General features: G+C 35.0%; 1 protein-coding gene across 3 annotated transcripts in view; it reads left to right on the top strand.

Annotated features, from left to right (window-relative positions):
- CNTNAP2 (contactin associated protein like 2) overlaps positions 1-16,811 on the top strand; it is a 1,021,862-nt gene that overhangs the window by 649,701 nt on the left and 355,350 nt on the right. For all 3 annotated transcript variants that reach the window (XM_030970934.1, XM_030970935.1, XM_030970936.1), the window contains one exon: positions 16,009-16,115. In XM_030970934.1, coding sequence (XP_030826794.1) covers positions 16,009-16,115 — 107 coding nt within the window. The remainder of the gene's footprint in view (positions 1-16,008; positions 16,116-16,811) is intronic.

Below are 16,811 nucleotides of genomic sequence, written 5' to 3'. Positions count from 1 at the left end.
CATTAGTTCATAATTTAAATGTGACCTATCTTTGCAAGACTGGTGACTCACTATAAAAGATCTTTTTGAGTAGCTTCAAAACTTCAAGCAGATTTTGGTAGCTGATTTATCTCTTCTGATCTGTAACTTGTTGTGAAGGTTTAGCTTTTATACATTTTACAGCGCTGTGAGAACCAAAACTGCTAAGAGTCCCTTAGTATGAAAGAAAGTGGCTCACCAAAGAATCAGACTAACCTGGGCTCTGCCAGAATATCATGCTCTAAAATCAGGAGCCTAGCATTGTAGTTACAAGATAGGTTTTCTTTGGTGGAAAAGGTGATTGACATAGTTAATTTCCACTTCTGTAGTCCTGGTGGTGTTGATTCTTACAGTTTGTAAAGTATCAAGATTTAAACCCCATTGTCAACATAAACATCTAAAAACATAGAATCAAAGCCATTGCAGGGGTAAAGGAAAAGAGCTGCACATTTCTTAAACTGTGTTTGTTATCAAGTAACACCAGTAAGGTCATCCTAATTCTCTGCTGTTACTAAATAGGTATTTTTCACAGAGACCATACTGCACAAAGAGACGAGTGAAAGGAAGCTGAATCCACTGCATCCTGTTGATACCAGTTAAGAGCTCTAAATGAGACAGTGATTCTATGTCTCCAGTAACATTTTCAGGTTTGAAGGAAAGAACTTGCATTCACCTTTCCCCCAAACTGACAATAGTAAAAGAAAAGAGGAAGAAGACCAATGAAAAATGAGATAAATTTAGGATAAACCCTGATTTTTTGGAAGATATCGGAACCCTTATTTTTTTAGCACAATGTAAATTCAGGGCATGTACTCAAGGGCTTTCAAATTACCTGCATAAAGGTATAAATTATATACTGTATATATATATATATATATATATATATATATATATATATACATATATATATAAATAAATTACCCCACAAGCCCTCATGAAGAAAAAGAGGCATTCTGTGGGCTACATTGCATTTACTCTATACCAAACATTCACACTTCAAGTTTTAGCTATAATTCTATATATGAAATGGAAAAACAAAGAATGTTGTTTTCACATAATGGCATTATTTCCAATTGCATTTACTTTTTTGTTTATCAGATATACATGAACTTGGTATTTCTGCAATAACTGTATACAGGTGGAATTTTGCCAAGGCCTAAATAATACAAAATTTCTTCTTACTGCATAGTTAAACATATTCTTCAGCATTTGTCTAGAAAAATGTCTCTTTAATGAATCAAGTAGCACAGTCACAGTGTAACTCTCTATTGAGAGCATATGCAGTAGTATTCCCCAGTAAAAGAAATACATATCTAGCAATCTTGATTTTTCTCCCATTTTGGATAATTTCCATTGCATTTTTTAAATTCTCATTTAAACATTAATAATTGTGCTTTACACACCATCAAGAAAAGTAGAATTATGTTTTCCAAGTTTTCTAGGCTTATTGGCAATTTTGGTTTGGACCTGTTGCCATTAAATAGTACTATAGAACATTATATAAATAAGACAGAACAATTATTCACTTTTCATAGAACTTGAAGAAACTCATTGTATATTTAAAGTATTAAGATGGAAATCACTACTCACAGATAAACAGCTGAGAGTTTTAGAGTCTTTCCATTTTTAGGGGAAAAGTCACAAAGTCTCAAGTTACTAGAATAAGCTAATTGGGAGTGTCACTAAAAGTATTTTGAGAACGTGATTATAATGTTTGATAAGTTTGATATGGCCTCTGATAAGACTGGAAGAAAAAGTCACATAGGCTACCACTTTCACATCTGATTCACTTTCCATTGCTCCTTATTTTTTGGTTTGAAGTATTAGAGAAATAAATATATCAAGTTATTAAATCTTAATTTATTGTATTTCTGAGCTGAAGCTTTAAATTTCTTATCCATTGGTGCTGAGCTCCATTAAACTATGACAAATTCTACTTAACTGCGCTTACATACCTTGGTCAAATTCCTGATTTCTAAGGCAAGGAGCCAAAAATCAGGATTTATGGAAGTCTAAGAATTAAGTACAGACTGTTTATCAGATCTTAATTCATCTGATGCTATCTTAAATATAATTAATTTCATAATTTTATGTGGTAAAATGTAAAGAATGGCTGCACCACAACACTGTATGCAATCACTTTGTATAGCCTTGATTCCAGCGCTCCACATATGAACACTGGAGAGAAAAAAAATATCTTTCCATGAAACACTGAAAGGTACAATTTTTAGGAGAAAGAGAGTAAGAATTTGTTTTTCGAAGTTGGAACATTTGCTTTGTTTTCTGAGTTATCTTTAAAAAAATCAACAAAAAACACCCCAAAAATTTCCCCATCTGTCTGTTTATTTTTACTTTGCAGAGCAGGATGCAGGTCCTTCTTTTTTAAAAAACAGGATCCATGGATGCCCACCAGGGAACCTGGCTCTTCTGACAATGCTTTACAGGGTGGCTATGGATTCCGCGTGAGGCTTCCAAAGCTTTATTGACTTATTCTTGTTGGAATAATTCACATAAACTCCAGTTTAATTTCTCCAGATCATATTTGTAAATTCTGATTCATGGGTTTTGCTTTATGTCATGATCCAGAAACACTTTTTCCAACTACAGCAGAGCATTAGTACAGAGGCTACAACCTAAGCATTAGCACTGTAAGGGTTACTTGTTCCTTTACTGCAAGGATGTAAGTAAATTATATATATCTGACAAGAGTATAATCTATGTATGACACCCTGTGGATGCAAACATTCAATGGCATTATGAAACTTTGGGTTCCATAAAGGCTTTTATTATATTATTCAGGATTCTTTTTCTGACTAGAAATATTCATAGCAGTGAGAGGTAGAAAGAGATGTATATCTGAGGGTAAAGCAGACCTAAACTAACATACCAAGTTGGTTGGTATTGTAGGTAAAGTGGGGAAAAAAGAGTCATGTCCTTGCCTGTGGTTCCTGGGACTTTTTGTTATGGCTCACCATATTTATTATTTTGTAAGTACAGGTCAGCATAATCATGACTGGAATCTGGGATACTGTTTCTCTGCATCAATCAATCTTACATTATCTATTAAAGGCAGATCTTCCAGAAAAGAGAGAAGAGCTTCAAAGCTCTTGGTGTAGGAAATATTCAGTAAGAAAAGACTTGACCAGAGGAAGGTGTTACTTCAGCATTTCTTTCCAATCTGTCATATAACAGGGAGATGAAGAAGTCAGATTTTTTTGCATATTTTTAACATGCTAAAGTTAAGGGACAAGGACTAACTAAACAAAGCAAAATTTTAGAAGAAAAATGTATATCATATACCTGGCATTTTGAAATAGTTAAACAATGAAAAGATATATCATTTTTGCAGCAGTGGCCATGGTTGCACTCTTCTTTTGTACATATGGCACCACAGCCCTTTTGGATATGAGGTAAATAGAAAGCCTTAGCAGATCTCCATGAGTCAGTCAAAATAGCTTGAGTTTCAAGAGAATAAGTATCAAAAAGAGAGACAATGAGATCTTTTTCAGTGCCAGTATGCAAGTGCAAGTATCTTGACATGATGAGTTGATTATATTGTTTCATGCTTCCCAAAACAGTAATTTTATTGGCACTTGAGGTTACAGTAGTTCATCTTTTTCCTGTCCTTGGAGTCTGTGTTGTTTCCTTATTTTCTTATTTTAAGCAGCTCTCCAATCTCTGTTTTTCAAGTAGTTTGAAATACTTCCACCAACAGCCCTCACACTTGTGATTAAACACTTCTTTCTCATCTTTTTTCTTCTCCTTCACTTTTGTCTTCTACATACAGTGTCTCTCTATATCTCCTTTTCATTTTCCAGTTTCCTTTCTTAACATTGATGCAGCCAATGGTGCACAACCAGTTTAGATTACTCCTGTATCAGATCTGCTGAATTTCAGGCTAGCTTCTTATTCCCAGTTCAGCTGTCAGTGCAGCTATCAAAGCTGCAGAGGTTATTTAAGTAGTTTTCTTGCATACTGCCCCACTCAATGGCTCCCAATCCATTTTTCCCTCAGGAAAATATTTGAAAGTATTTTTCAATTTGAAACAGAGGGTTGGAATTTATTATTACTTGGCTTGGTGCAGTCCCATCCATATAGTATATTTTACATCACATTTAAAAATGAAAAAAATATTTTACACTGAAAAAGATAAAAAAATATTTTATACTTCATTTGGAACATGTCAAATGATATGTTTCAAGAACTTCAGCGTGTTTTCCAACATTTTTCAAATTGAGATATTAATCAAATCTGGCCCTTTCCTCTGAAGAATATGTTTCACAAAGTGTCAAAGATTTGATGACAAAATGTCTGGAAAGCTAAAGGAAAATATTGTGTAGGGAGTTTTTCCTTATTTTCCTCTTCTATTTAAAGAAAAACCTCTAAAACTATCTACCAGCCTGTCCTTACTCTCCTGGAATACTAAGTGCATGAACTACTTCAGAACCAATCCTGGAAGTATGCTACTATTTTTTTTCGTTCCGTCTTACGCTTTGTTTGCTGAATTTCTGGAGTAAAATTTATAACAGAAATATAAACCCTTGAGAAATCAAAGCTTATAACAAACTGAAATACTGACAGACCCTGAACTATGGTTCCCAAATTGCAGTGCTTGAAATGCAGAAAAACAGAATCAGGGCCCTTTAAAGTACTCCAAATTATAGTCTACAATTGTTCTATAGGGCAATCACGAGCCTATTTTGGTAGAATAATAGAATCCCATCAATGAGCTATTTGTAACTAAAAATAGCCATACCAGGGCCATGTCATTACATATTTTACAGTCAAGCACATGTTATTAGGACTGTCGTATCCTCAGTTACATTTTCCATAAAAACAATTTTGCTCTAAACATGAATTGTTTTCTTGAAAGGACTTCCATTTTCAGAAGCTTGAAATTGCCATAATTATTGGAAAAAGCATGTGTATATGTTTTATGTATATTGAATGTAGGTGTGAGAACAGAAAAGCACCTGTGTGCGTGCACTTACACCTACTTATTACTTCAACGGGAAGCCTCCTGGCTCCAAAGCAGTATATTGCACAAGTTCAAGGTAATAAATGAATTGTTTATTACTTACAGTACATATCTGTTTTCAGCAAATTGGAAATGAATTGAATAATAGGTTGTGAGTAGAGCATTGTATTAGTATATTTATCACAGAGCTGTGACCGCACTGCAGCAGAGCTGCAAATTCATTGGCACATCCTTGCTTTTCATGTCTTTAGACTACAACACTCATTATATTGCAATTTATAAAATGTTTTAGGACTTCTATAAAAGAATGAAATACTGATGTGCACTAAGAACAGAGATGAAAGACAAGGGAATAAGTCAGTTTAACCTATATGCTTCATGTTTTATACATGATATTTTAGCTGAGCATATTGCTGTTTCTGGTAGATGGCAGAATTGTCAGAGTACAGGAAAAAAAGCAGATTGTGTCGATTTTAGCATATGCTCTATGTTAATTTGGAGGAGAATAGAGCAGTGCAAAAAGATAACTCATGTCTGTGTTACTGTTTATTGCTATTGTTGCTCATGATGACTGCAGTGATAGGGAGGAGGAAATTCCATCGTGATAACATCCTATGCAAATATAAATTAAACCCTTTTTTCTGATCCAAAAATCTTGCAATGTAAAAAGATGAGAAATGGGAATAGAGAAGGGGGAAAGGGTTATGAGTAAATATGCATATTACATTGCCTCTAACCAATGATGAAATATAATTAAGCTTTGTGACTCTATGGGTCAGCTCAGGAAGAGTGTTCCATGTGAAGTAAATAATGTGTGAATGCTGTCTACATCTGATTTATTCATGATTGATCCAAGTCAAATTTAAATTAATGACTCAGAGGACCTAGTCTATATGTCCTTGCTGATATTGAGCAAACTAGGAGTTGGCAAATATGTACTGCAAGAAAGGCAGTACTGCAAGAAAAGCATGTTGACCTCAGCTCTTCCGCTGTAGTGGAGTGGGATAACTAAAGGTGTTAGTAGTTTGGTTTTTTTTTACTCTACCAATAAGGAAGATCTGACTTTCTCTCAGAGGCAGGAGAAATTAGTGTCCTTGACTTAGATGTTCTACTAGGGACTTAATAATGAAACTGGCACTTATACCAGTCATTAATAAATGCCTCAGAAAAAGTTCACATTTGCTTCCATCTCAAATTTACTTTATTGCATAGATGGTGTGTTTTGCTTTACCACCAAGACTATGTTTTTGTTTTGGAGGGGAAGACCTTCACTGCTCAGACAGAAAATGTTCTCTACAACACTTACCGAACAGACTCCTCTGGTTGCATGGTTACTAGAACAATCCACTGGAATTAACCATTTATCATCTGAATGGTAATGCAAGATCCACGGTTTCTGTCAAAACATTTGGACTTGTCTTAACTTTACCATCAAATTGGTATTTGTAAGATAAATGGTTCCTAGGAGAAGCTTCTAAGTTGTGTCTATTGCAGTAAAGAAAGTGGCCAGATTCCTAAAAGCAAATGATAGCACATAGTAAAATAATAATAATTATAATAATTTTAAAAGGTGGTTTACATGAATCAAATAAAAGTCAAAAGGTAGTCGCACCAGGCAAGTAAAAACACCACTTGCCGTAGTGATTTTTTTTTGGGATACTGCTACTGTTTAGTATTTTTAAACAAAGTCATTAAGGCAATGTGCACTTTTCAAGATCAGCATCATTTTGGTGGTACCAAATCATGTTTTACCTCAAGTTTCCTTTAAATCACAATGCCATTGCAATTGGGACACTGACTTTCAATATGCTCAAAACCTACCAGCTACAAATACAACTCCATCTCATCATGTCATTGCAAGATTAGTAAATTAGAATGCTGAGCCAAGACTGTACTTATATCAAAAGTAGCTGATGGCATCTGATGGCTTCATGACCGTCAAGGTGATCCATATGCTCTACATTTGCCAAGCAAGAGATATTTAATGGGTTGTGCTTTTTGCATATGATGCAGCAAAATTTTGTCACCTATTTGAAGATCAACATGAGATAATTTTGGTCCCTCATTTAAAGGCAGGCAATAAAAACAAGTAATGCAAAATATATGATCCTCTATGTTGTGCACCAAGGAGTGGAGAAGTGTCATAGCCAAAGGCGATGACAGCCCATATCCAGGTTTGATTGACAGAGAAGAGACTTTGAATACAGAATCATCTATCAGTATTATACTCATCCTCATTACGGAGTAATTCTTTACATTATGGGAAAAAACATAAAGATTTCTAATTACTGTTTTTTTTAGTCACCAGAATATAAATTTAGGCATAATCTCATTTAAAACACAGCTCTGTAAATTCTTTATTTGCATGGTGATTCAATTCATGATCAGTTGTGTTTATTAGCAGAGAATATTGTAGTCACTGCTCTGTATTACATGGGCTGTTCACTGGTCCACATGCTCTGATAATTATGATCTTCTAAAAAATAAAAGCAACTTTCTTCAAAAAAGTGTCCAACTTGGATTATAATGTCTAACTTAGATTATAAAGTTGACATCATAAAATCTCAGTAGCTGTATTTAATTAAAGCTGAAAAAAAGAATAAATAATAAAAACTTAACAAAATCCCAAAGAAACTTATTTTATGGTTTGTTCTCAAGCCCAGCCAATATGTTCTACTTTACCTATTTGAAATAGCAAAAGAGAGGTGATTAGATGAATACAAAACTAATCCAGTCAGATTTTGTACAGGGCAATACTTGGAAACGTTTAAAAATTTCTTCAGAGACTTAGTAATTAAAACCCATGAGATTCTTCTGGAGAGTCTCAGTGCTTAAATCATATTCTCATATCCCCAAGAGATCTGAGCTGTGCCAACATGGCACAGTTAGGTTAGTGAATAACTGCCACTCCTGTGTGTTTGTTCAAATAATAAACTCAAACACATCAGTCCAAAAATAATTGTTATACAGAGCAGCTTTCATCTGTTCTAGAAAGCCTTAACCTGGTTAATGACTGGGGAAAGCTCTTCAGAAGGTAGTGGAAAAGGTTAAAAACAACCCCCTAGGAGATAAATAATATTTCATAGCTGGCCATTTATGAAAGTTTGTTCTTCATTTTTTTCAACTCATTTAACTGGCTTAAGACATATGCAAATGTTCTTATTTACACCAGCTGACGACCTAAGCCTCAATTTTCTGACTAAAACACTGTGCAACAGATTGTCGTTTTTATCTAGCCTGATTAGTTCATTTTATGAATTTCTGGGTTTATCATCTACCTCTGTAAGATTGTCACAGCACACTCTAATTTGCAGCTTTTGGACTATATGCAGCCTATGGACTGTTTACACTCGCTTTATCCTCGTGTTCCCAACTCCCTGCCCTGCCCCACTCCAGAGAAGATAGACAACACCTGAGTAAGTGCTGCTGAATGCACACTTTCCTCCAGCTTCAACTCCACACAGAGCTGGTCTCCTGTTGTCGTGATACAATTGGTAGGAACTGACAGAATGGATTCCAGGGCTGTGAAATTCCCTCTTGTTAACTGCTGCTGTAGATTCATCCTCCCCTGCTTTACTTCACTAGAAGTGGCAACAGTTGGAGTTGGACATAAGTAATTTTCCAACCATCAAGACACCATGGAGCATAGCTTATGCATAACATACAGGTACAGAAAATTGTCTAGAACAAATGCAGAAAAATGGCTTATCCAGCTCCTGCAATTGCTAAAGTGGAACCATCATGATTTAATTCTAAGGAACTAATTCATGAAGTGCCCTAAAAATTAAGAACAGTAGAAAATAAAGGAGAAATTAGTCTCTACATTGTGCGCAAAATAAAAAACTGCATAAATCCAAGAGGATCATTTAATCCATGTGAGTTAACTGTGGTACTTTATCTATTAAATTCTCCATTAATCGTTCTAATGAAAACAATTTAGCATGGAACCTTACAGATCTAAAGACAACATCAAAAAAACTGTTTCACAACCTTTACTAGGAATATGGCATAAAGGGACTTTTCTTAATGAAATGTCACTGCATATTTTAAAATTTATTTTTCTTTTGCAAATCACAGTCTTTAAAAGTGCCAAGAATTTTTTTTGATTTTGTGACAGACTAAGTTTGATAATGTCCACCAAAGAAACATGAAGGCCTTGTATTGCTCTAAGTGACAAAGAAAGGATAGGTACTTCTTGTTTCAGGTTTATTTAGTTCTGCCATTGTTGACTATATGCATGTGTGCACAATTAGCTTAGAAGTCAGCAGCAAGTTAAACTAGTTTGGGAATTATTGTGAATCTAAGTTAATTTTACAGTCTCTTCCATCCACCCTTTGTGTTGCCTTGCGTAGGAGTTCCAAATCCTATTGCTGAAAATCTCAAGGTCAATTTAAGCACTTGTTACCTTGTAAGAAATAAGAAATAATCTTACAGGCAGATCAGCTGGTTTTACTTTCATTTGGGATACTGTGTAAAACATGGACTCTCTATGGAATGGTTAATCTTAACCTAATATTGGTACAGTAGGACTCTGCAATAGCACTGTGTCCTTAATTGGGTTATCTTATTTTCAGAATGCTTTTACCATGATGAGTGCAATACCTCCTCTTGGTTTAAAGAGCAACATCATTGCAAACAGATATATATGTTTAGAATGTTTTTGTGATTTGGTTACCAGATTACAGATTGTCTTTTAAATAAACAAACAGATCTTCAGTGGTTCAAGATACCAGCTGAAATCATTTATTGCTCCTACAAATTATTTTCTTTATATGTTAATTTATAGATGTAATCTTTCATGGTCTTCTCGAGCAGTCAGGTAATCCTGAAGAGTAAAAAACTTCTAAATTTTCATAATGTTTTAATAGTCCTTTTGTGGGTGTGAATAAAGGTAGATGGTGGCAAAACAACATGCTTAAAAGAACATCAGCCTGCATTTTGGAGGACCTTTGCAAAAAATGGTGATAAAAAATATAGATCTGAAGGGTATGTTTGGAGGCATTAAAAAGGGCAACTAGTGGGCAAATAATGGAAAACCACTCAAAACAAACTGGTAGTGGTTAGTTCTGAGGCAGAGAAAAGGACAGAAAAGCAGAACAGAAGCAATTTAGCAGAGAAATGAGAGGTGAGGTGTGAGCACGAGGAAGATTAGATAGGGATTTGATGATGAGAAGGAAAAGATTGAATTTCATGTTAAGCATAATTCATCCTGGGTTATTTTCCTTTGCAAAAAGCCTTTAACATTTTGTTCTGCTCAACAGAAATTCTCATGCTGTCATTATCACTGTAGCATTTGAGTTCTTTTCACTACAGCTGCAGGCAGTACATATCAAGTATTTTGTGGGGTGTGTGTGTTCCTTTTGACCTCTCAGGTGGAGAAGCAGTTACACAAGTGAATGTTTTGTTTTAGTGATTTCTTGACTTGATTGTTTTAAATGTGTGTATAAAGAGCATTGGTTTAGGTTGTATCTAAACACAAGCTGTATTTTGGACTTACGTGTGAAAGGGAAGCAGGAAGGGAAAAGGCAGGGAAATTAAGGAAAGGTCTGTGTTTTACAGGGAGAGAATTTTGAGATTTTTGATGGTTCTTCAGTACTGAGGGACTTTATTTAACAGTCTGCATGTGGCCATGTGTACATTTGCCTTTCTGTACAAAAGAGCTTAGTATCATCTTGCTCAAATTATCTCTAAACCTAAAAATTGGACTCAAATACACTTTGGGCACAATATGTCTAGGCAAGCTAGTTAATGTTTTAAATAACCCTGTCCTGAGGGATATGGTCCTCTAAAAAGGCTGAGGCAGTGACCTGTTGACTTACAGAGGATAAATGGCACATTTACAACATTAAGAAAACATAATCACATAATGAGAAAAGAGAGATTGAAATAAATGCTTTCTGTTTCTTATGGAATATGAAAATATCCAGATTAGAAGGTGTCTGGAGAGATCTCAGCTCCTGCCTTCAGGCAGACCCAAGCATACTTAAGTGATTCCTGATATATGTTGAGTCGCTTTCAAAAATACTTTCTACCACTAATAAACCTCATTGCATCTTTGCCCTTCCGCTGTGGACATTTCTAGCAGTTTGTAACCTTCCTGTTTCCAAGAACTTTTGTGCAATGAGCCATTGCTTATTTCTGCTGAATAGGCTGTGAGGATTTCTACATGGGTCTGATATCACTCTCCTTCTTATACTAACGTTATGAGATACCTTTTCTTTGTCTTCTTTTTTTCTTGCTGTCAATATTGTGTTAGGCTCATTTAGGATCACATGTGGAACAAATCAAACATAAAACCACAAAAAAACTCCAAATAAACAAAAAACCAAAAAACTAAAACAAACAAACTCAACAAAGCACACCAAACAAAACCAACCAAATAACAGCAGAAAAAACCCTGAACAAATTTTAAAAAAGCTCGTGATTTTGTATTATGAGGTGACAGAGTTTACCTGATGTAATTTAGCAAATAGACAAATCCATATCACTGGACACCTATGAATCTGCCTTTAGTAGTTTTATTATGTTTTTGAGGGAAACAAGGAGTTATCCTGAAGTAAATGCAAAGTAGAGTGGAATGCAGCAGATGTTTATCAACAGTGGATTGTTCAGGATTAATATGGTCTCCTCCTCTGGTAAAGCACAGTACTTTTTGTCTCAGACAGGAGAAAAGTAATAGATCTATTTTGCCAGATGTCAATAAAATATTTGATATATTGTAATGATTGAAATTATTAGCTAAACCAGGAAAGATGGCGTTTGAGAGATGAATTGCAAAGTAAGTTGTGAACTGTCAAATGGAATTGTCTTTCAATTTATACTGATGGGCTAATGGCTGGCTGGGAGATGAGAGTTGCTCAGAGATCAGTGCCAGAGAAAATCCTATTTAATGCTTCAACCTTGGCTCAAAATTAGGAATATCTTGATGAAACATGCTGATGATCCAGATTCAGCCCAGAAAAATAACCTGAATTATTTGAATGACACAATGGAATTTACAGTACACAGTAATGCTCTAAAAACAGTAGCAAGATTTTCTGTATGCAGTGGAAGTCATTGGTTGGAAGTGATGAAAAGAAGCAGGATGGGAATTTAGTGAAGGTCTTTATCATGTTGAGTAATCTCAGGATGACTTTAAGCCACTATTCTTTAGTAGTCAGCAAAATGCTACATATTAACTGAAATAATTTCTGTAAAGAAATCTAAAAGTTCTGATCAACTCTGAAATCACGAAACACTGGTAAGAGCTCCTCTAGAACACTCAACAGAATGCAAGTGCAAACAGGAGCAGAGCTACAAGGAAGAACTGTGGAAAATATATTTTCCAACCGGAGGTTTCATCTCACAGAACTACAGACTAAAGTTATGATTGCTCCCTGCAAAGTATTGAGATGTAGATCAGAATGGAAAGCAAACACTGATAAACAAATAAATCAAAGTTTCCAAATAAAATTCCAAACCAAACAGCATCTGTAAACTCTCTATGGATAAATTTTGGGGTGGAAATTAAAAGACAGCGTATCATACTTGAAGTGATGAAGCTCTAGACTTGCCTTTCAGAAGGAGCCATAGAGCAAGAAAGTTCTCAAAATGGAGTCTGCAACCTTTTGCAAGTTCTTGAAATATGGATATCCACAATGGGAGGAGACACACTTGGTAATGAGGAACTTACTTGCAGCTCTGTTTTGTGATGGTTTCTAACTTCAGAGCCTGGTTTAGGAGGGAAATGCTGTCTTGAAGGTTTGTTATGTTTTATAGGTTTTCTTATGTTATGAAGCCTTATTCCTAAAGGAGCAGAAAGAGCTGAGTTGCTTAGAAACATAGTCTTTCAATACAAATAATCTACAAATCATACATGCATTGAATTTTTTTAAGGTTTTAAGTGTATAAATTTTGAGTGTCTACTAAATGATGAGCATAAGGTAGATAAACATAATGATTGTACCTGCTCAAAATACAAATTTCATGGCAAGATGTTTGTACATTGAAAATTGTAGATAGGTCTCATTCTGTAGAAAGAAATATGTTTGAAAAATAATGGTGTTTACAGTGATAAATCTTATTCTTCATGATATTGTTTACTGAATTGAAACAGTTTTTTTTTTTTTTTGGGTTTTTTTGTAATTTCTACATTCTGGATATCTAGCAATTCCTGTAAACTCTATTATAGTATGTGGGTTTGTCCAAAATGTGGACAGATGAGCACCAGATTATGTTACAGAAGTTTGCTAATGGACTTAATAGAAAATAAATCTTAGCATTCTATCTGACAAAATAAACTGACAGAAAAGAGGGTGAAGGGAGAATATCAGGAAATTATCCTATAGTCTGATTTAAACTTCAGTGTGCACTAATATAAAATATTGTTTACTCTATTTTTCTAAATGCATCATCTTTATAACAGCAAAAATCAGATTAAAAAAAATTTTGCAAATGCAGATCCAACCATTTACTGGAAGCCATTACACTAAACCAACCATCATACTGGAAGCATAAAATTAACATCATGGAGTTTGCTGAATATCTCTGTTTTTATGACTTAATACGCTCCATTAAATGATACAGATAAATATCTAGTTTTCATCTTTCTGAAGATTAAGTCATTTGCCTCAGTTATATAGTCAGTAATGCAGTCTCTTTACTAGTTATGTTGCAATAAAAGTAAGTTATACTGCACTAAAATGTGAAACTGGTTGTGAGTATTACATATGAGAGTTCATATAAATATCTGGTAAAATTCACAAAGAAAAATGTTTGGTTTGGTCATTGGAAAATTACTTTTCAAGTCATGCATTTTCAAATGTAAATGAAGAAGAAAATACATAAAAAAGAAGTTATTTTGAAAAGCTGGGAAAAATACAAAACCATAAACAGATTTAGGAACTTTTGTAGTTATTTACAGCCTTGAATAAAAGTTACTTTTATAAGATTATTTTTAAAATGTCATTGCTCTTTGCTTTCCCTACTCTTCTACCCAGGAGCTATGGATTCATGTAAATTGTTAATTGTTTGTCTGTTTAGAAATGTGCTATTTTATGCTCTTGATTTTCTTCTGCGGTGTTGAGAACACAACTGGATAGAGCAGTAATCAGCTCTATCTATTCATTTAGCCTGCCACACTTATAAAACTAAATGAATTCATTTAAACCATGCTGAAGACATAATTTATTGAACTGTGATAATTGCCTCAGGTATTTTCACTGTATTTTACTGTGAAAAGAAGATTTTTAAATGCTTTGTTTCTTGCTTTAGAAGAGCATTTCTTTCAGAACTATTTTTAACCATGCCAGTATTTTCTGATCTTTTTGGAAAAGAATGGGTAGCCTTGAGTTCTAAAGGCTGATATAGGACATAAGACATCTATATTCTGTATATTTTGAGGTACGTGTACTGGCATGCACAAAACAAAAAAAATAATTTCTAAATGAGAGCACACAATATTCAATTCTCCAATGCATATTGTGACACAAATTATTCTTGGTTGTTGAGCCATGAATGGCAATGCTGTTAACTGGAAATTGAGGAAATAAGAGACTGTAAGCTTATTAAGGAATAACCCAGATCCTTTCAGTTTCAATAAGTTTCTACATAGGAAAGCAAAGCTTTCCTTGGGTGCTGTTTGTGAGAGTATCATTGACTGTCACAGGAATATGATGAACTTCAGATTTATCTTAGAGATAAGAACACTTATTTTTTAATGCACTACTGAAAAGATCCTCTTTGTCTAATAGGGTGTCTCTTAATTTTAGTTTTTAATTTCATAATAAAAAATATAGATTTGGCCAAAAAAAAGATGAAAGGAAAACTCCTTTGTTTCTTGATCAAAAAGGCAGAGCCCGTACTGAGTCTGATTATAACTAATTTAATAAGGAAAAAAACATTCTTTGAAATGGTGTTTCAAAGCCCTTTCAAGGAAAAAAGTTTAATGGTTGCAGAGGTGAAAGTAAATGGTAATTCCCATTTTTAACTATTTGATAGAAAAGAACCTGGCCAAACTCAAATCTCTAAAATCACATTTAGATAATATTTCGAACAATAAATATATGTTTACCTATAACGTTGGAGTTTTGCTGTTGCACTTTTTCATTCCTTCCACTCTCCAGCAACAGTGTAGCTGGAGGGAAGAAAAGCAGGCATGTGAGAGAAAGGTGAACAGCTCTTACCACAAACCCCTGTCATGAGAAAAAGTTACACAACTATTATAACAAAGCCTATAGTTAGTTTTAATAATGCAGCTTGACTAATTTCCTTCCATCCTAGCCAGCAGGCAACCTCTCTCCCTTTTATCCCATTGCTGGCAACAGAAAGATGAGGAGCAAACCAGTGGCATTTTGTTTTTAAGGTCTAGTCAGCTGTGGGACTGGGCTCCTTCAGGTGTGACACCACCTGCACAGCAGGAGGAGGTGTGACATGCGATGTTCTTTTTGTTTGGAAGGCTGAGTACCAGTCATATGTTACCTAGAACCCCGATTTATGATGATGAACCTTTAATGTGCTTTTTTTACTGTCTGTACAAAGGCTGCAGCAGAGCCTTTGGGAATCTTTTATGCAGTTGTGTGTTCAGATATAAATTCTGTTAATACACCTAAAATAGCAAGGATTAATTACTAGACAGGGGCATGATACACTGCTTGTGCAACTCAATGCCACTATAGGACATGAAATAACAAGACACACACACACTGCTCTCAAGGTGAAAAAAGGGGAAGTTTATTTTCTGACTCCAACATTTATATATTTCCAAAAGTGACAGTGGATTGGAGGGTGAAAGTGACACCTCTCCAATGACACTGGACAAACCAACAGTCCATCAAATTTCTCCTCCTCCATAAAAGAATGCAAAACAATAAGTTATTCACAGAAAGTGTGCGAGAAAGTTTGTTACAAGAATGTAAATATCAGAAGGCTTAGAAAATCTTAAAAAATCAGGGTGACAGCTCAAAATTTTGCTTTGTGTAAATCTTGATGCTCATTTTGGTTTCTCTTTCTCTCTTTGCATCTCGTCTTGACAGGTGTGTGCCCAATCACTGTGAACATGATGGTAAATGCACCCAGACGTGGGACAGCTTCAAGTGCACTTGCGACGGAACCAGTTACAGCGGTGCCACTTGTCATAACTGTAAGCTACCCTGCAGTTTGAAAATTTCAATGGACTAGGGAATTCTCTCATGTCTTTTGGTTGGGATAAAAAAAATAGTTCTTCCTTTCTGGTTGTTAAAGATCCTCAAGCCTCTTTTGAAAGAAAAACCTTAGCTTAATCAGCTTCTGCATTCCCTGTATCGTGATGTGTTTTGCAGAGCTCTACTGTGCCATGCTACCCACCAAAGCAGTTCAACAGCAGCTGGGTGTACGGAGCAAACACATTCTTAGCAGTTGCATATGAGATACAGCTTCAAATGGAAAGTGAATCTGCCCTGAGCTGCTGGGGAGAGCTGCTGACTGCTGCTTGAGATGCTGGTTTAGGTTGCTAATCACAAAGGGTGTTTACACACTGATTATCAGCCAGCTTAAAATCTAATTATTTGCTCTGTGGTTATGAGTTTCTGAAATAAAAATATTTCCTATGAGCTCCATATGCCCTACACTATAAAAGCACAGAAAGAAGAAAGGTGCTGTTGCCCTTTTATAGGTCCTGAACAATGCATGCTGAGCCAGTGGCATGCATCTTCTCTTCCTCCCCTCATTTGCTAAAAAAGAGGGATTTTGATCTACAAAAATAACTAGGACACAGAGAAAATATATCCAGTCCTTACTTTTGTTCACTTCTTCCTTTTGCCAACAATATCCTAATATTGAGACAAGAGTAAAAATGCTT

The sequence above is a fragment of the Camarhynchus parvulus genome, chromosome 2 (assembly GCF_901933205.1).
Source record: "Camarhynchus parvulus chromosome 2, STF_HiC, whole genome shotgun sequence".
Classification (NCBI taxonomy): Eukaryota; Metazoa; Chordata; class Aves; order Passeriformes; family Thraupidae; genus Camarhynchus; species Camarhynchus parvulus.
The sequence above is the reverse complement of the archived record's forward strand: the minus strand, read 5'-3'. Positions and strand labels throughout refer to the sequence as shown.